This window comes from Sinocyclocheilus anshuiensis, unplaced genomic scaffold, assembly GCF_001515605.1.
Source record: "Sinocyclocheilus anshuiensis isolate Anshui unplaced genomic scaffold, SAMN03320099.WGS_v1.1 scaffold95, whole genome shotgun sequence".
Taxonomy (NCBI): Eukaryota; Metazoa; Chordata; class Actinopteri; order Cypriniformes; family Cyprinidae; genus Sinocyclocheilus; species Sinocyclocheilus anshuiensis.
In genome coordinates this window covers 217,583-239,022 of record NW_015548190.1, presented here as the reverse complement: position 1 = coordinate 239,022, position 21,440 = coordinate 217,583, and the positions used below count along the sequence as shown (strand labels likewise).

General features: G+C 38.2%; 1 protein-coding gene across 2 annotated transcripts in view; it reads left to right on the top strand.

The window, feature by feature from the left end:
* LOC107705051 (protein LAP2-like) overlaps window positions 1-21,440 on the top strand; it is a 92,568-nt gene that overhangs the window by 61,140 nt on the left and 9,988 nt on the right. For both annotated transcript variants that reach the window (XM_016508172.1, XM_016508171.1), the window contains exons 9-20: window positions 4,571-4,715; window positions 5,503-5,575; window positions 7,252-7,381; window positions 8,646-8,761; window positions 9,311-9,380; window positions 11,488-11,587; window positions 13,961-14,082; window positions 16,322-16,495; window positions 16,644-16,820; window positions 17,942-18,059; window positions 18,207-18,390; window positions 18,761-20,222. In XM_016508172.1, coding sequence (XP_016363658.1) covers window positions 4,571-4,715; window positions 5,503-5,575; window positions 7,252-7,381; window positions 8,646-8,761; window positions 9,311-9,380; window positions 11,488-11,587; window positions 13,961-14,082; window positions 16,322-16,495; window positions 16,644-16,820; window positions 17,942-18,059; window positions 18,207-18,390; window positions 18,761-20,222 — 2,871 coding nt within the window. The remainder of the gene's footprint in view (window positions 1-4,570; window positions 4,716-5,502; window positions 5,576-7,251; window positions 7,382-8,645; window positions 8,762-9,310; window positions 9,381-11,487; window positions 11,588-13,960; window positions 14,083-16,321; window positions 16,496-16,643; window positions 16,821-17,941; window positions 18,060-18,206; window positions 18,391-18,760; window positions 20,223-21,440) is intronic.

The following is a 21,440-nucleotide window of genomic DNA, read 5'->3' as shown; positions in this document are numbered from 1 at the left end:
GCTTTTTCAGCATTGCAATTCTTTTTTTTTACACAGTACAGTAATACAATCTTTCACAGACATGTTTAAACACAATAAATATAAGCACATTATTGTGCTTTTTATATTTTTTTATAGATTTATATATTATGTTGCTCAAGCAAGTGGCAAAACAAAACTAAAATGCATTTATGATGTAATTACTACATTTTCGTGTCAATCCATGACATGTTCATATTTACTGCAAACAATGTGCTGTTACTTTAAATCAGCACTTGCAGCGCAGCAATAGAGTCAGTGCGGAAACGATCTCTGCTCTGCTACAGATGCACCGCACCGCACCTGAACGCACTGCCGGACAGCAACCGTGTGCAGGGTGAACGCTTTAATCCGTTAACATGAGCGTGGAAAAAATACGCACCACGTATGCACTGCAGACAGAGTAATGTGAACCTGGCATTATGTGTGTGCACTGCGAGTGTGCATGAGCGCACGGTCTCCAAAAGAGTGAGCGAGCGCTGAATGGTTAAACACTGGCAAGAATTAAAAAGAAACAAACTAAGTAATGTGAACCTGGCGTTATGTGTGTGCACAGGAGCGCACGGTCTCCAGGAGAGCGTGCAAGCGCTGAGGAAAGCGTGCGGGCGCTGAATGAAAAAGAAATGCAATTTATAAACTTTAGTGACGATGTGACACTGCATTGATTGTGCAAGTGAAAATTCCTGTGTCGACTGTGCAGCATGCAGCTCGCGCATAGACAGACGCGATGTGTGGTGATTTGAAGCCATTTGCGTATTTTGAGAGAGAAAGAGAGAGAGTGAAACGCTGTTTGTGAAATTACGTCTCACACAAGGTTTTCAAATTACTTCGTAAGTTATTTAATGAAGAAATATGAAGGTGAGTACCTCACCATCAGCATTATAATTATTTCACCCGCGCCGGACAGAGACTGAGACGGTGCCGCTGCATGTCGAGCCAAACCTCTGACGGCAGCGTCATCAGCTTGAGATCGGCCTTTTTAGAGACCGCCGATCAATCATCCCAACGTGATTATCGGCCGATAGTGATCGGTAGCCGATCAATCGGAGCACCTCTACTACTATGCTTACATTCATATTGAATGTAAAACACTAAATGCATTCCTGTGTAAATTATTTGTGCATAAATTGTTGCCTTCATATTTTACGTAAAATGCTAAACTGGGTTAATTTCTGTATAAGTAGTTTGCTAAACCATTCTTACCTATATTATTATTTATATTTCACAAAAATGCTAAACTCTGCTAATTCCAATGTAAAGTGTTAGTTAAACCATTCTTTGGAAAACTGTTGCATTTGTTTTATGTGAGTTCATTTCAATGTAAATCACTCAATAACAGTTATTTCGCAAATTGTTGCAATTGTTGTTAAACTGAGAAAACCATTTATTAAACAATTTTTGGAAAATTGCAATCATGCTGAATGTGAATTTCTAGATTAGGCTAATTTTATACAGTATAAATCACTATAAAACCATTATTGCTTGCAAAAGATTACATAACAGTGGCTTTACGAATTATTACGATTTTGGTGAAACTAATCTCTAAATGGAATTTATTTCTGAAACCATTCTTACAAAAATTGTTGCATTCGCTAATCGCTAAATTGAATTTATTTATATGTAAATCGCCCATAAAAACAATTATTGCACAAGTTGTTTCTTTGATGTTTCACATGTTGATAGTTAAACTGAGCTACCTGTTCATTAAACTATTTATATGTGAATTTTGTTCATGTTGCACTAATGCACTAAATCCCAGCTAATTTTATACAGCGTAAATCACCATAAAATCATTACTTGCAACTTGTTGTGAAACATAAAAATGGCTTAAAAATTATTTATGTAATGTTCTGCTCGTGTTTCAAGAATGAGATAAAAAAACAACACATTTCTAAATGTAAATCATTCATTTAACCATTCTAACGAAAACCGTAGCTTTCATGTAAAATGCTAGATTGAGCTAATTTCTACACTATTTCTGAAACATAAGAATAAATAATTTCTGTTTATCAATTGTATAATCTTTAATATGTAAATTGTTAAATTCAAGTTTAATGTGGAATGCTTGCTTTTGTTGCATTGAGGCTGAATAGTTTAATGAAAGTTTTACACAGTCGATTTTTCTGCTGATGTTTCATGAATGAGGAATGAGATTTTTCTACTACGTAGCTGCTGTTTGTCACGGGTGCATTGAAATAATGGAGTTTAGACAAGTAGACATCCATAGCAGCTGGAGAAAATCTACTTCCTAAACATTTCTTCAGGATCCCTGTACTTCTCCTCAGACTGTCAGCTCCTTTTAAATAGGTCGTAATTAAGGCATTAGCTTGCTGCTGAGGGCAGACTGACAGTAATTGTGGGCCTCGCTGGATTAGGAGTTTTCAGAACATCCTTTTGAACACGTCTGCTAAAACTGTCCTCCAAATGGCCCGGATATGAGGACGGCACCCTGACCTCCTTCCCTCTCTGACCACCGAGACCAGTTTAATGATGGCATGTCCTTGCGCAACATGTTTTCTCTCTTTGCAGAATTCAATTTCTCTCTCATTATTAGTGCTTTTGATTAAGCTTCTTATACCCCACCCAGAAGAACAGCTCTCACTTGTGGTGATTAATCAACAGCAGGATTTGTCATAAAGTCGCACACGGGCGCTGATTGCAGTTTGGCCATATCGCTTCTAATTGGTCGTCACCCAAGTGCATCTGAAGTTCAAGAGTCTTGTGTTCTGTGCAGTATTACTCATGCTCCCTTAAAGAGATAGTTCACCCAAAAATACAAATTTGCTGTTAAGACTTTTAGTCTTCAGTAGAACAGTAAAGAAGATTTCTAGCTGAAATGGTGGTCCTTGCTGAGTCATAAAATGCAAGTCAATGGCTGCCTGTCTTTGAGAATAAAAAAAGCATATTAAGGACACACAATGACGATATATTGAGGTCTTATGAAGCGAATCAATCGGTCTGTGCAAGAAACTGAACCGTATTTACAACGGTATTACCTGTAATCCAGAGCCTCGGGCAAATGGCTTGGTCCGCAAATGAATCATTTTTTAACCGATTCTTTTTAATGAACTGGATGAACCAGTTCACCAAATTGGACTGAACCATCTGAAACAGTTTGCGGCTCGAGCAGCACAGATCTACAAGCCACTCAATCAAAACTTTCAGATGCCTGACAGTCACTCCGACTTGAAATGAGCCAAAATAGCGGCGTATCTGATCCTATGATGAATGAACCCATCCAGCGCTCCAGTTCCTCCAGCAGTCACTGAACTGAGGAAACAGTTTGACTCGGACCGAAGACCGATGAGCAGGTGATATGCACATGCGTGAACCCAGCACTTGAATGAAGGGGCCATATGAACGTTTTTATGGTTTCTCATTGTTTATGTAGAAAGATGAATTGATTAAAAGACTAGTTTATTCATTTTATATGGTTTAGTCATGTAAAACATCCATGTTTCTCATCATTATTGGGTACTTTAATAACATAATTGTGTATATGTTACATCATTGCGTGATTCCATAAACAAACTGGTGAATCGGTCATTTGAACCAGTTCATTGAAATGAACTGCCTGAAAGAACCAGTTCGCAGAAAAGAATCAGAGGCTCTGGGATCTGGATTACAGGTAATAATGTAGTAAATAATGTTCAGTTTCTTGCACAGACCGATCTTTTTGCTTCATAAAACCTCAGTAAATCATAAGAAGCCATGGGTATTCATTTTATTTTGCCTGTATATGCTTTTTTGACTCAAATGACGGTAGCCGCTGACTTGCATTTTATGAATCACCAAGGACTAAAAATTCCTTCAGTAAATTAACAGCAATTTTTCATTTTTGGCTTAACTATCCATTTAAAATCAACATCAAATCAAAACTGACTGACTAATTCATGAATAAACTATTGTACTTCTTTATCCTCATCCCTTCTGTAGTCTCTCCAAATTTACTGAATAAAATGGCCTATAAACACTAGTTTTGTACTGGACCTGTGCTAGAAATCCGAGCCCTATCCCTTGTACTCTTATCTTGATGGAAAAAGTTTGTGGTAACACAACATTGTTGATGACGATCTCATTACTAGTCTAGATGGATTTCTGAGTGCTCTCAGTCTGTTTTTGGAAAGGAGCTACAGAAGGATGGAGTGTGTTTGAGAACAGGACACACCCACATTCTGCCCTCAAGCATGAGAAATGGATTGAGTCCGTTCACGCTTGGCTTCACTCATCTATCTTGACCGCTTTCTCAACCGTATCCCTCCATCTCTTCAAATCACCCGTTTCCACTTCTCTCCATTTTTCCCTTCAGAGGAACCGTCTAGACTCTAAAAACCAATATGTCAGAGCGCTGTCCACAAGTATATGGCTCTGACTTCACCCACCATATTTGACTGAAATTGAGATTTGAAATCAATTAATTTTTTCCACAGCAAGATGTTCAAACTGAATGGAGCCCGTCTCTCGCTATTGCTCAGTTACACAAACTTTTCTCAGAAATGGATGAAAATTTGAGTAATTTGTTTGTGAGTAATGGAGAGTCATGTGTGTGCAGATGATCGGGACACTGAAGCAACTCTGCTACCTGGACGTGTCCAAAAACAATTTGGAGTTGGTTGAGGAGAAGATATCTGGCTGTGAAAACCTGCAGGATCTACTGCTGTCCAACAACGCTTTGACACAGCTGCCAGGGTCTATAGGTAAAACACACAGCAAAATACAAAGATGAGCTTCATGTTTAATATTCATAGTGCTTTTTTTTCTTAAAAGCGATCAGATGTCTCTGGGTTTATCCTGCATGTCCTCCTAACAGCCTCAACTCTAATCTACTTTGTAACAAATGAACAGGTTAGGTATGTAAATGAACAGGATGATAATGGGTAGAGCAGTAATACAATCTCATTACGTAATGAATGACCCAGTCGGACAGCCACTAGTGAGCAGGCGTGTTGAAGTGGCCAAGTCACACCGCCCTTGAGGCTCAACACTTAATGAATCCAGTTTAGAGCTCAGAGAAAGTGCCACAGAGGTTTCTAAGTCTTCCGTTGCAAGAGCTTTCCACGAGTTCCACACTTTGGTTTTTTTTTTTTGGGACACTTTTTGAGATTTAGCAACTACCTACCATAGACAAAACTTAAGTAGCTAGTTTTAAATACCAAGTGTCTGTAATCTGACCACCACCTTTAAAATGGTGAATCTGACCTGTTTCACCTTTGGGTTATCTCAACTGTATCAAGTAAATAAGCGTACGCTTTCACTGACCATATTTTGAGATACGAAAAGTTTAAGGGAACTTTTGCACCCTATCTGTGGAAAGTGCTGAATATGCAAGTGTTTAGTCTGTGAATCAATTTCTAATAAATTCTTCAAGATGGGTGAGATTGATGGTCTCATTGTCTAGAGTGAAGTGGATATGGAACGGATGTATAAATTGCCAATTGCAATACAAATCTCTCTCTCTCTCCCTCCCTCTCTCTGTCTCCACAGGCTCACTGAAAAGACTGACCACTTTGAAGGTGGATGATAACCAGCTCATGTACCTGCCTGACACGATAGGCGGGTAAGTGAGCGCCATTTTAAACAGCAACCTGATAAACTGCGCCTAAACTATGACCCAGTTCTTTATAACCCATCAGTGTACTCACACTAAATTAGCATGCTTTTCATGTTTTGTGCCGATTGTGGTGAGAAATGCCAGAAATGATTTAAATCTTAAAAAAACGTGAGCTGCAAGTGCTAAATGATAGCTGAAAGCAGTCAGATAGTACCGAGTGTCACAAATTACCTCTCAAACCTCACGATGCATGTCAATAAGTCACAGAGAAATAATACTCTTGCCCATGTCATATTATAATGAATAGTCAAGTAAATAATACGGTAGTTTTAAATGAGAACCAGACCAACATTTTGTTTGAGTGAATGCTGTAAATGAGCAGACCCATAAACCACTGCATGATACAGACAGAAGGCTTCGTAACGGGTGTGTGAATAAGGGAAGTGCACATCCATATGGGCTCACCGAGATGGATTGCTTTGCTTGATGTGTGTGTGTGAGAGAGAGAAAGAGAGAAACAGACTGTGGTATTCATAAAAAAAAAGAAGCCAACCGTTGTACCTGATTCTCGCCACCTCTTACTTTGAGCTTGTTTCCAAACATGCCGGTTATCCCTTATGTCAGATTAGATTTCCTAGTCCGGGGTTAAGAAAATATGCCAGGAGGGATTATGAATATGTGATTTAATTCTGTTTTAATCCCAGCCAGGATTGTAAAGCACACTGATTAAGCACGACTAATTTTTCATTAGTCTCAATGTCTTTTCCCATCACACTGATATGACTGCATTTTTCTAATTTATAATGACTCAGTAAATATATATATATATATATATATATATATATATAATTGTTTTGGTGTTTTGGAAGTAGGCCTCTCTGTACTTTGGTGGGCCAAACTTCTGTCCATATATTTTGGGGTTCTAACATAAGAAAAAAAACTATTCCAAAGCGAGCTGTTCTTCATTTCTTTAAATGTTTTTTTTTTTTTTTCTTCTTGTTTAGTTTTTGTTTGATTCTTGTTTTTGTTTGTTTGATTTTTTTTTTTTCTCGTTCTTTTTGTTTTTTGTACTGGGGAAGTTTTATGTTATAAGTTATAAACAACATTTGATTTTACATGAGCTTTTTGTATCTTTTAGATTATGAAACATCAGATCCATTTTAGATAAGTGAAGAAACCACAATAATTCCTAGTCTCTTAAATATGACACAACATGATTGATTAGCGTCGTTAAGTCATAATCAGTTGGATGTAAATGTTATATTCAGTTTAGCAACGATCAGTGTCTCTTGCTCTGCATCGTGTCTTGATCTCTCTCTCTCTCTCTCTCTCTCTCTCTCACACACATTTATTTTATTCCACAGTTTGGCATTTTGGCATACAAACGCGTTTACTCTGCCAACCAGTTCCATCAACAATTTATATTGGGGATCAGAAAATACTTATTTTGGTGTAGGGCAGAATAAGCACTCTAGTGAACACAGACAGCTGGTTTAATTGCCTTCACAATGAATCTGAGTTCTCAGGGCTATTTCTCAGTACCAGGATTTAGATCCACTGGTTTAGCGCCATCCAAAACTTTTAGTTAGTTACTCCTCAACACTATTGCAGTGTTTGCAAAACTTTATAAACAGTTGCACAACAGTTTGGCATGTCACATGCGCATCTTTTTGTCTCTGTAGACTCATGACTCTGGATGAGCTCGACTGCAGCTTCAATGAGATCGAGGCGCTGCCGTCCACCATCGGCCAGTGTGTGAACCTGCGGACGTTTGCTGCAGATCACAACCTGCTCACACAGATGCCTCCAGAGGTCAGTCCGGTCCCGGCACAATTTATTTAAGACGACATCAAATGGCGTTTAACTTCCGTAATATCATGCATTTTAAGCATTAAAAAAAGAATATTGTATGGAAAATAGTGCAGGATGGGATTTAAGTTGGATTTTAATAGATATAACATTCACAAAACAGATCGTTCTTAACAGATTTTTAGCCAGATTAGCCAAGAATGAGTACAAAGTTTTTTTTGAGTAAAACTTATGTGGGAATCATAATGATACAACATTTAAGAATTTATTTTTAATGGAAATAGTGATAAAAAGTATTTATTTTGCTATTAAAAATGATGTGAAATGCCCCACAGATCTTACAGGAAACACAGTGTTTAATTAAATATTAGGGCTGTAACAAATGATTATTTTGATGATTGATTAATCTATTGATTATTTTTTATGATTAATAGATAAACCAATTTTTTTTTACATTAAATGTATTTATTATCTTCTGACTAGTCAATTAATCCTTACCATTAACCAATAAATAACCGTAACCTCTGCCATTAATTTTTCAATGTTTTACTTAAACATTTTCTCATGCAATACTTACTTAACAAATAAAAACAATCCCAACATGAAAAAATAAAGTGGCGAGAATTAAAAGGCATCTCTCAGTAAATGTCCGTGCTGCATTCACAGCCACTGTTTGGGATTGACAACAGCATTTGCTTAGGTGTGAGTCTTGAAACTTTCTCTTCATTCAGCAGATTGAAGTCGATTACATATCTGTATGAACAAACTGAATACTGTATGAATGCATACCTGTATTAACGAACAACTGCATTGAGGTAACCATAGCGACAGCATCAAAGATGGTGATGTCCATAACATTGGAAAGTTGTATCACAGTTGATAGCGCGTTAAATAAATAGTCCAATTGAGGCGTGAGTTTATCATACATATATTCATCAAGTACCAGCAGCGCCTTCAAATGCTTTGTAAAGGCAAGTATAGACATAATATCCATTAGCATCTGCTTCAGTGAGTCTTGTTTTGTGCGAAACATGTCAGGATTAGGAATTAGCTTAACCAGTGCGACATTACCCTGTTAGATATTGAATTGGTTAATTGAAATGAACCATCTGAACAAACTCTCACTGCTGCTGTCAAAACGACTCCTACTCATACAAAACGGTTCAATCTCGACCGCATCGATCCTGCAGTCTGATCAAAGCATCGACCAGGAGACGCGGTAGATATCGGCTGTGCTTCTTCATGTGTATGTTTGTGCGTCTGACAGATGGGCAGTTTGAAGAACGTCACCGTTCTCTTCCTGCACTCAAACAAGCTGGAGACTCTGCCAGAGGAGATGGGCGACATGCAGAAACTCAAGGTCATCAATCTCAGCGACAACAAGTACGTGCCTCTGTGCCGCATTACACTGCCAAGCATCATATCACACAACAGTCTGCAGCGTATGCGAAAACATCACCTGCTAATTTCTACTAATAATTTAACTTTTATCCAAAATGACTATGACTTTTTCAAGTCATATTATGAAATCAAATTAGTACATTGTTTTGACCCAAGGACAAGAATTTTTCTTTATAAATGTCCAACCAAATGAACCAACAGTTGACACTCTTCACGTATGAAATCTTTCTGTGACAAACGTTTCCAACCTGGCCACGCAGCTGGTGGCTGTGAGAGCCATTACTTTGACATTTTTCTGAGAGAACCACTGAGAGACGCATTTGGCTGTGATTCAACAGGCTGGAAAATATAGCTGGATTTTCTGCTCCCTGTGCTATATTTATAAGCCTTGATACACATTATACCAGACTCTTTCTCAATTTACTGTGTTCTTATTAAATCATGTCCCATTTTTATTTTATTTCAGCATACTATCATTCTCACTTGTTTCTTATTTGTCGTACAGTAATCAAGTTTCTGCTCTTTGTTCAGGTTGAAGAATCTTCCGTACAGCTTCACTAAACTCAACCAGATGACCGCAATGTGGCTGTCTGAAAACCAGGTGGGCAAAGTTCAGATACACAAGGCACGATATACAGTCATTAGTGTGAAATAAACACCAGCAGAGTGATCAGGACTGCAATACAAGCGAAGGGTTGATTTGTTTGTTGCGATAATGACCGACAGACTGGAAATTAACTTGTTTATTACACAGCTACTTAGCTACTTTCTAAATAAATAATGAAATACATGGACATTTATTGTGTAGAACAGGGTTCCCACACTTGTCGAAAAGCTAGAAATGTAAAACAAGTATTTAAAGGTGTGAACAAGTCATTTGAAATTAATAAAATCTAACGAAGTTGTGGAAATTTCTGTATAATATTATAATATAATATAATATAAAGTAACACTTTAGTTTAGGAACCAATCATGTAACTAGTGCTATGCTTATTAGCATGCATACTACTGTTTATTAGTACTTATGAAGCACATATTAATGCCTTATTCTGCATGACCATATTTTAGATCGTCAATCCACCCCATACCTAAACTTAACAACTACCTTACTAATAATAAGCAGCAAATTAGGAGTTTATTGAATATTGAATAGTGATAATTAGACCTTAAAACAAACTGTGACCATAATATAATATAATATAATATAATCCACAAACTCCCAAGAGGACCGCAGAATTACATGTAATAAATAATGAAATTAATGCAATATTATTAAAATAATATAACAATTAAATTAATTTCAAAAAATTATTAATTAAAGAATTAAAATAATTAACAAATTATTCAAATAAAATAATAAACATATAATAAAATATAAATAATCGAGAAAAAAAAAACAGATAAAATTAATCTAAACTGAAATGCTTTGGAATCACAAAATAAATTGTGATTAATATATAAATGCACCCACTTTCTGTTATTATATATATATTTATATAATTGTCATAATTACAGCAGAAATACTATAAATATCTCAGCTTATATGAAAATATTAAATATTTTTTATATTGTGTTGTACATCGGAGGCCTTTGAGTTTAAAAGATTGGTCAGAAATGTAATATGTTAAATATATAATATAATAAATGATTTCTAATAAATGCTTTTCTAGTAATCAAAAACAAATGGAAAAGAAATCCATTAATCAAAAAGTGAGGAAATAAGTGCTATAGGACTCGAAACTAGCAGCTATGAGAGAAATTGGTTGCCTGGGAAAGCTGTCAATTATATTTTAGCCGTGTGTATACATAAATATTTAATCACATTTGAGCATTTCAGAGAGCCATGTTAAAAAATTACATATTTTACAGCATGCCAATGATCTCATTCACAGTCACTTCCCGGAAATACACTTGAAAAGCTTGTCCTTTAGCAGGGTCTGTGCTGTTGGCAGAGTGATTTGATGTTCCCATCAGCAGAGCTCAGAGTGTGTGTGGGTGATCTGTAATTGAAAGCCTGAGTGATTGTCACAAGTGGCCATCAAGCCTCTGACTAATGCTTATTGAATATAACAATCAGCTCCACTCCCACACACGTCGTCAGCCCACCTCTGAGGTTCAACATAGCACATAGTTTATCTTAAGATATGATATTTAATAAATCAATAGTTCACCCCAAAATTTCCTCATTCTCATTTCATTACAAACCTGTAGGACTTTAATGCTCACAAGCACTGGGTCAGATTGCAGTGAAATCCACGTTGTTGTGATATTTGCTTTCAAGGAAACAATAACTGAAGAAAGTTCAACTGAATGCATGAGAACAACGCCGCTATGAAATAATAAAACACTGGTAGCGCATCTAATCAGCATGAGCCATATGGTAAGGTGTTGCCAAAATCCTCTGTGAAGCAACCGCTCTGCAAGGATTTCTCAGCTGGAATATCGACAGCTGATGAAGATTGCGCTGCAAGATGAAGGTGGCACGCTGTTCTTTATTGATTGTGATGTGTGGTTTTATAAAGCTGCATTTGATTAAAGATGAGATGAGTTCAAAGCCAGAGCTGCATGGCCTGAATCTATAATGAGAGCAGCCCAGAGCGGCAGAGTCCTCATGCTGTGTGTGAGAGTTTGGAAATGTCATACCCAAGGCATATCATCGAATTTTACAAATCATTGATCCTGTATTTTATTTTTTTTGTCTTTTTCAGTCAAAGCCCCTCATTCCCCTGCAGAAAGAGGAGGATCCGGAGACGCGCAAGACCGTACTCACTAACTACATGTTCCCTCAACAGACCAGAGCTGAGGACTGTGAGTATCTAGTCATGCAGAACCTGCAGCTGTCATGCCCTCCTGTCACAAGAGTTTCCTTGACAGATAGATAGACAGATAGATAGACAGATAGATAGATAGATAGAGACAGACAAGACAGACAGACAGACAGAGAGATACAGACAGACAGACACAGATAGACAGAGACAGATAGACAGAGAGATAGAGACAGACAGACAGATAGAGAGATAGAGACAGACAGACAGAGAGACAAAGACAGACAGACAAGACAAGACAGAGAAAGACAGACAGACAGACAGATAGACAGAGACAGACAGATAGACAGAGACAGACAGACAAGACAGAGAAAGACAGACAGATAGACAGAGACAGACAGACAAGACAGATAGAGACAGATAGACAGAGACAGAGAGATACAGATAGACAGACAGACAGACAGATAGAGAGATAGAGACAGACAGACAGACAGAGACAAAGAGAGACAGACAGACAAGACAAGACAGATAAGACAGAGAAAGACAGACAGATAGACAGACAGACAGACAAGACAGATAGAGACAGATAGACAGGCAGACAGAGACAGATAGACAGAGACAGAGAGATACAGATAGACAGAGACAGACAGATAGAGAGATAGAGACAGACAGACAGACAGACAGAGAGACAAAGACAGACAGAGAGACAGACAGACAAGACATATATACAGAGACAGACAGACAGATATACAGAGACAGACAGATAGAGACAGACAGATAGAGACAGACAGACAGAGACAGACAGACAGAGACAGATAGACAGAGACAGACAGACAGACAGAGACGGATAGACAGACAGATAGACAGACAGAGACGGATAGACAGACAGATAGACAGAGACAGACAGGTAGCCAGAGACAGGCAGATAGATGGATAGATCTGATGATTTTATATCGTGATCGATCTTGAAGATGTCTACGATCTACTTTTCAAGCGAATCGTAGAGATTGTGATCGTGATTTTGCATTAAAAGATTGTGATATTAATTCGTATTTATTATTATTGTATTTATTATTTATTACTTGTATTATTATTATTGCTGTTATTATTGACATTTTATTTATAGCAAATAAGATGTTCTGGATGAATTTTACTGAATATATATATATTTGTTTTTTACAGAATTGATTAAATTCACCCAGTATTGGTAAATTTCAATATTCCAAGTTCACTGTTAATGTCTTTCTCAAACTCGTCATTAAAACTTGGAATAAAATTGTATTTTATTAAAGCTTCAAGCTGTGAGATCAATTTAAAACCAAATCAGTCAAAATGGTTGGGGTGCATTTTCTTAGCGTTATGCAAGAGAATTAATGTAGTCATTGTTAACATTATTTAATGGACCTGACCTAACATTATCTAACAATGAACAGTTGTATTTTTATTAACTAAAATTAATAAAGATTAATAAATGCTGTAACAAATGCATGGCTCATTGTTAGTCAATGCATTAACTAATGTTAACTAATGGGACCTTATTGTAAAGTGTTATGGCAATGGTAAGCATTGACAATGAAACAAGAAACAATTTTTTATGTTTCAGAGTAGAATCTCTAATTTATCATTTAGATTTTTACAGTAATTGTGATGATGTAAACAAAACAACAATTGTCAGCTAACCTAATAATCTCAAAATAACTAAATACGGACCAGTTAATCGGGCCAGCCAATATATTGATGTGTCACTAAAATCAGTGCACCTGTCTGTAAAATACATAGTTTTATAGACATTCAAACTTATTTAAAAATCCTGACTGGGTGTCAAATGTCTGCTACCTGCAGCCAGAACTTGCTGTTTTCTCTCTCTGAGACTAAGTCTGCAGTGTTGCTGGGAGTTTCGCTGTGCAAATCACAAATGGGTGGCACGCTGGATTCCAGAGGAGGAAGAGATTAATAAGCCTTAACCTGTTTCCTAGCAACCCCACTCTAAACTCTCCAGAACGCAAACGCACTGGAGCTGCGGCTCTCTGTAGTCCGCTTCAGTTTGTTAGCATGATTGAGTTTTAGAAATGGTCTGAAGTCTGCGCGCCTACAGGACAAAGCGCTCTCCTGAACTCAGATGTCTTGCTAAATGGGCGCACAACACAAATAAGAATTGATGTGAAGTCTGTGCCGCCCACCGAGCTCAGGCTGCAGCAAAAAATGTTGCTGTTAATCCACATAGTTGAGAGACACTGCATTAGTATTTGAATGATTCGATCTAACAGAACCAGAAACACACTGAATCCCTGAAATGAATCAAAACTAACTCTAGACAGGATTTGAGGTCCTTGAGCCTGTCATCCATCATCCACCGATGGCAGTGTTGTTGTTTTGATTGTTTGTTAATGGTTTTCTGGATTTTTCTCTCTCACAGATGTGCCCAACTCAGACAGCGAGAGCTTTAACCTGTCTCTGTGGGAGGAGCAGCGCAAGCAGCGGGCGCAAGTGGCATTCGAGTGTGACGAGGACAAGGATGAGAGAGAAACGCCCCCGCGGGTCAGTTCCCACCATCCACTTCTGTCCAGGGTGCACTCTCGATTTTCTATTTCCCTTTGTGCATGTCCTGCGCTGTCATATCACCCATCTCACCACCTTGTTTTTTGTTCTGTCCTAACTGGGCATTGCACACTTAAATCATGTTTGTTTGTTTTTTTCTAAAATGTTGCTGTAAGCCACAAAATCCCAGCCATTTGGAACATACTTAAATGAGTGTGATTTGGACCAGTGTGATATCATTGTGGGTTGAGCTAACTTGCACATCTTGCCAACAAAACAAAGCAAATAATTATCAAAATGTCCTTGCAGTTAGTTGATTGGTACAGGTTTAACATGTAAGAGATGCTGTTTTTTTTTCATTGCAAACGACATTCAGCAAATTAGACACTATAAAACATTTCTGTCATTATTTACTCACCCTCATGAAGTTTCTAATCCATATGACTTTTATTCTTCTGTGGAACACAAAAGGAGATATTTTTATTTCTGACTATGCTGGCTGCTCTTTTCCATGCAGATATTATTAATGAGCAGTAAAGCTTCACAATGGATGCTGAAATTAAAACTGAAAACTCGATTTTGTTCATTAAAAAGAAGGTGAAAATAAATTAGAATATAAATATTAGATGAAAAGCTTAAAAAGCTTGAACAAAAATGAGATGTTCCCTTGGCAACTAACTGAAATTAAGTTGAAGTTGAAGTAATAAAATTGCAAAAAGTAAAAACGTAATAAAAAGAAAAAAAAGAAAGCTATATAAATTATAATTCATATTATATAAATTATTTATTGTTGTTATTATTATTATAAATAATAAAATATAAAATATATGTAAAAAAATAATTATATATAAAATATATGAAATTATAAAATGTATAAAATTAAATACATTTAAAAATACTAATAAATAAATCACTAATAAAAATGACAAAAGCACATAATAAAATGACTCAAACGTAAATTAAAAATTTAAATTAAACTGGAAGTATAAAAATAAAAACGAATTCAAAATATTAATAAATACTATAATATTATATAAATAATACTAAAATGAACTGAGTCTCCACTGATTCACTGATAAGAATTGAATCAAACTAGGGTTTCATTTACAAATCTGGCAACACTGCTTCTCTCACGAAATTATTCGTTTGTCAGGGAGAGCTACTGTAAAGTGGTCGTTAGGATTTTCTGTAAACAACAGCTTAGATTTGTATGTGTTCATCACACTAAGCGTTTGTATGCTTGAAGACTTGAGAAATATAATGCACTTGTGACATGGACCACATTCATGATAGTCCTGTGGTGCTCACTCCACTGAAGGAAGTCATTCATACAGGTTTGAAGTGACATGAGAGTGAGTAAATGATGACAGAATTGTCATTTCTGGGGTAAATTATTTCTCGATTCCTTGGCAGCATGAGGTAAAGCGGATTCAGTGGAACAGCCTCACTTGGTTTCTTAGCATGTCATAGCCTGCGCTTCACTGCATTGCAGTGGAAATCTCATTAAAACTCTAACCCTGACATGACTCCTGTCAGAAACTGAAATGGAAGCCTTCACTGTCTCAAGGGCCCTGGAGCATACAACGTCCACCTTATTTCTTCCTTCCACCCCTCATCTTGCTGATATTACATACTCGGTATCTCGTTCCCTCCCTCTCACGTCCTGTCTTGCACCCCTGATGACTCAATATGGCTGTCTGGCTTGTACGCTGTGCCAGGAACACATGCAGGCTCCCAAGCTGTCTGACGGAGCATCACTATCAGCTCTCAGAGTGCCAGTGTGGCCCTGTCTGGCCCGGAAAGAGCAGCCCTCTTCGTTGTGGGTGTTGTAAAAAGCTCGCCAATACCTTTTTTCAATGAAATGGTATCAGTGTTTGGCCAGGGGTTCAGCGGCCCTCTCTAAAAACTGGCCTATATTTCCACACTGCTTATGTTCCTACATAATCTGCTTACAAATGTATTCATTCATTCATTCATGCATTAATTAATTCATTCATTCATTCATTCTTGCATTCATGCATTCGTACATTCATACATTCATTCATTCCTATTATTTATAAACAATGTTTTATTTTAGAATTTAGATTTGGAATTTTACATCAATTTAAAATACCAAATATAATGTTTATATATAATATGAATATAAATGTAATAATAAATCAGGTTTGTCATTAATTACAGGTCCTATTAAGTTCTCTGTTGAATTTCTTTAGTAAATTAACTGGCTTTGAATTTACAGGAGGGCAATCTGAAGCGTTACCCCACACCGTATCCTGATGAACTGAAGAACATGGTGAAAACGGCACAGTCCGTGGCTCACAGACTCAAAGAGGACGAGTCCGGTGACGAGGCAGGAAAAGAGACCAGGGCCAGTGAGAGGAACCACATCGGAGTGCAGGATGTTGGCGTGAAGGTTGGATTTTGAAAACACTACCAGTTGCATGTCCTGTTGTGGGTTGGGTCGAAATATTTTTTTATATTGATCTGTGGGTTGTGTGAAGAATGTTTAAAGTGAATCCTGGTGCAGATGTTGGAATGACCTTGACTTTCCTGTGTGTCAGGTGATTGAAAGTCCCTGCAATAATGGCAGAGCTGTTGAAATGGAGCCTAAAGCAATGATGAACAGTCATCAAAATTACAAGCCTATAGATTCATTAGACAACCACAGCGTTGAAAGGATCCCTCTCAAGACCTCAGACAACATGAGAACTATGATGAACCATGATGACACCCTTGAGGTACTGCATCAGAGTTTCAGTATTAAATCTTATGAATATGGTTTTTGAATCAAATGGATTAAAAAATAATTTACTCATTCCAGTGTCGTTTCAAACCTATAAGAGGGTGAAAGTTAATGTGGACCAGGCTGTCAGACTCCAAAATGACAAAAAAGCACATTAAAAGTAACATAAAAGTAGCTGTAATTGTGACTGTTGTAATGTAAGAAATTATATAGATTTTGATCTAATAGATTAACTATATAGTACCTTATGCTTGACGTTGTGTGTATGGTTTTACAAATGTTCCATAGGTAATATATATATAATGTATAGACTTGTGTTAGTAAACATAAGTAGAGGTAGAGAAAAAATTGGTAACACTACAGTAAGGTTTCATTTGTTAATATTAACTGCATTTTTTAACATGAACTAACCAAAAATTTGTAACAAAAAAATAACATTTAAAAACAAAAGTTTTTCTGTTAATATTATTCAATGGATTTTTCAATGGATTTTCTTACATGAATTAACAATGTTAACAATGAATAGCACTTTTATTAACTAACATTAACAAAGATGAATAAATACTATAACAAATGTATTGCTCATTGTTAGTTAATGCATTAAAGGGGTCATATGATGCGATTTCAATTTTTCCTTTCTCTTTGGAGTGTTACAAGCTCTTGGTGCATAAAGAAGATCTGTAAAGTTGCATAAACACATTTCATTACACCAAATACACAAAATAATGTTTTTTTTAGCAACATCATATGACCCCTTTAACTAGCATTAACTAATGGGACCTTATTGTAAAGTGTTAAAAACAAATGGCCCACATCACAGTATACTATATGCATTTTTTTCAGACTCGGGGCTTTAAAATTGGATGCAATAAATGAAATTAGCTACTGTCACACATTATTCTCTTACTGTGAGTGGATGTGAAGTTCCTGTCAGGATAAATTTGCTCATATTGTATTATGTGAGATTTAATGATGTCAAGACATACTGTATCAATAGGGTTCATCATTTAAACAAATGAATATGAAAATTAGTTCAGTTTACCACTATGCAAGCAGGAAGAAAATTGGAGTATAAATTAAATTTAAGCTTTTGATATGATATGGTTGTGTGGTCAGGACTCAGAGGAGCTGTCATCTGAGGAGGAGGAAATGAAGATAGCCGAGATGAGACCTCCACTCATCGAAATCTCCATTAACCAGCCTAAAGTAGTGGCCCTCAGCAAGGACAAAAAAGGTAAAGTCATACTTGCCTTACTTTCTCACTTTGCTTAATATCATTTAATAATTCTCCCATTAACGGGATAATTGTTTCTCAAGATAGGGTGTTTTATTGAACTGTAGAATTAAATGCAAGTGATGTTTTTCCTGTCTGGTGATGTAGATGATGGGAAAGATGCCGACTCTTTGCTGGATGAGACGGTGGCCAACAGTAACCAGAACAACAGCAACTGCTCTTCACCATCACGCATGTCTGATTCAGTGTCCTTGACCACAGACAGCAGTCAGGACAACTCCCTCTGCACCCCAGAGAGAGAGTCAAAGATGCCTCTCGTCCCCAAGAGCGGGTACGAACACACAGAATACACAAAAATCTAATAATGAACAGCAGTGTTTAACTTAATATTTCTCTATGGAAAAGAACTCAAATGCAATGCGGCGGCTTCCACAAAGGGACTTGAATCAGCAAATAGTCACCAAAGTCATTTACATAAACTGTCCAAATGAATTGATTCACTCGAATACATTGAAAATTAAATATTTATACACACTATATCAATATCAGCATAAAGTATCGATGTAATATCTGGAGAAAAATAATCACAATGTATTAATATATGATTATATTGGCACTGTCTTTCTTAGAATGGGTAGTACACAGGAGGGCAGATTTTGATGGAGTCTTTCTCTAACTTGATTTGATTTCCTCAAACTCAGACAAGAGGATGAAAACCTCAACCATCTGAAGCAGATGACCCCTCTACTCCAGAACTGCAATGGCTCAGAGACGTCTCTACAGACCATCCTGAAGAACCAGCAGAGCTATGAAAGCAAGTCAGACCAAATGGCCGACTACAGTCTCTCCATGGAGGAGAGGCTTGCCCTCATTGAAAGGGGCATAAAGAACGGCGTGGCAGAGCAGTACAGCAAGTGGGATCAGATTAACATGAACGTGGCCAAACTCCCACCTGACAACATTGTGTCGTATGAGGACCTGGAAAGGACCAAAAGTCCCTCAGCCAAGGAGTCCATGTCAAGCAACAACAATGACATGGTGTCACTCGAGAACCTTGAGAATGGGAATCGGATTCAGAAAACCCAGTCTGGGGAGAATTTTAATGGCCGAACGGATCAAGTTCCCTTGCGGTATGAGTCTACGAGGACCGTCTCGACAGGTGTAACAGCCTTAAGCGACATGAGTCTTTCTCGTAGTACAGAGGAGCTGTCGCCAGAGAAGAAATATCCACCAGCCCCAGTGGTGAAATCTCAGAGCATTGCCAGCATGGATGGTGGAGGGATGAAGCTGTACTCCATCGAGGGAGAAAGCCCCCCCTATGAAGTGGCATGTGCAGCCAGAACGTCTGTAAGTGGTGCTCAGGGCCAGAGCATCGTCCGCTCCAAATCCGCCTCCTTGCTCAACGACCAGCCATTGCAGATCTACCCTGGTTCCTCTGCATCATCCTCTGACCTGTTGTCCAACTCCAAACCTCCGATTAGCAGCGCCCGCTACCCCACTGGCCCCCCACCGCAGTACAACATCCAGTACGCCAGTAGCACTGTGCCCAAAGACAACTTGTGGAGCCAACGTACCCCCGTACCTCCTGAGCAGCCCTACTTGCCACCACAGCACTCCCTTGCCAACACCAACTACTCCAACCGCAACAACGCCCCCCAATATCCCCAGCCCCAACAACGTGGCCCGCCCAAGACACCGGACATGTGGGCCAAGGAAAGGATGCTGCCACCTGTTGGCCAGCGTGGCACCTCGCAGAGACAAGGTAGTGGATCCTCTGGCAGCCCCATGTGCATGCCGGACCCACGTCGCATGCCAGGAATGGAAGGAGAGTACATGACCTACCGGGACATTCATGCAGCAGGCCGTGGGCCTCTGCAGATGAGCCAGGCTCTCCACAGACCCTTGTCGGCCCGCACCTATAGCATGGACGGACCCAACGCTCCCCGGCCACAGAGTGCCCGGCCCCCACCTCACGAACTTCCAGAGAGGACCATGTCCGTCAGCGACTTCAACTACCAGCAGGGCAGCCCCAGCAAGAGACCCAGCATGAGGGTGAAGTCAGAGCACTCGTTGCTGGATGGGCCTGTCAGCGGAGGCGGCAGGGTTCCAGCAGACTGGAGGGATCAGGTCATGAGACACATCGAAGCCAAGAAGATGGAGAAGGTATGGCCATTTTTACAAATAGTGAATGCTAAGACAAGCATAGCTGTTGCTCATACATGGAGTTACGGATTTGTTCAGATCCATAATTCTGAGTCATAAATTTTGTCCTTTACTTTCTGCACCAGACATGAATGATACTTCCAAGTAGGTGGATTGTTGAGGAAAGAGTTTTGTAATCTTTTGAACATGCAAATTCTGTCAGGTGCAGGGGTGGTCAACTCCGGTCCTGTAGGGCCACTATCCTGTAGAGTTTAGCTTCATCCCTAATCAAATGCACCTGAAAATCCATCCTGTGTCTTCAGGATTGCTTCAAGGTTACAGGCAGGTATGTTTCATTTGGGATGGAGATAAACTCTGCAGAACCAAGTTGTCCATTCCTGGTCTAGCGGGACGATATAACTTAGATCAGGGGTGTCCAAACCTGTTCCTTGTAGTCTTCAAACAAAAATAGTCATTATTTCTTCTCTCTTTAGACAAAATCAGTTAAGCTTTTGAGAAATTTGAATCAAGGATTGAATTTGGAAAAAATTATGACAATTTTCATTTTTGGGTGAACTATCCCTTTAACAGTAGTGAAAAGGGAGCAACTTATAAAAATATATATAGTTGTTCATATATAATATATATACTTTATAATTTTTTGAAAAAGAAGCAGAATAAGACAATAAGACAAATACGAAAGAGATACAAATTAAACTCATTTTTCAGATACAGTAGGTTTACTTAACATATTTATTTAACATCTTGTGTTGGTTAACATTAATGACACGAATAGGTACTTAATTAGGAATGCTGTCCCTTTAAGACGGAAGGCATGAATGTAATACTGACACCCACCTGTTTCACTTAATCCATAACCGACTGTATTTACGTGAGATACTCTACACGATAGACATTTGGACTGATGTGTATGTATTTGAGCACTGAGAACTGATCGCGCGCTGTATATGAGAACTGAAGAAGTAGAGCGTGCGCGAGAGAGAGCACTTCTATCAGCGCGATTCCGCCTTCACTAACTTTGTTAATCGACAACGAATTGTGACTCCCAGGAAAAATGAGACGTCTGGTCACCTTATCCCTACCCCTTCGAGTGCTGAGGCCATTGTTTCAGATCGCTAGTTCGCGTTTTGGTAGCCTATCCATCCACTGCGGCTGCCCTGCCATACTGAGACTAGATATGCAAACGCCCCTTATCCGATTGCAATCCAATGACAGGGA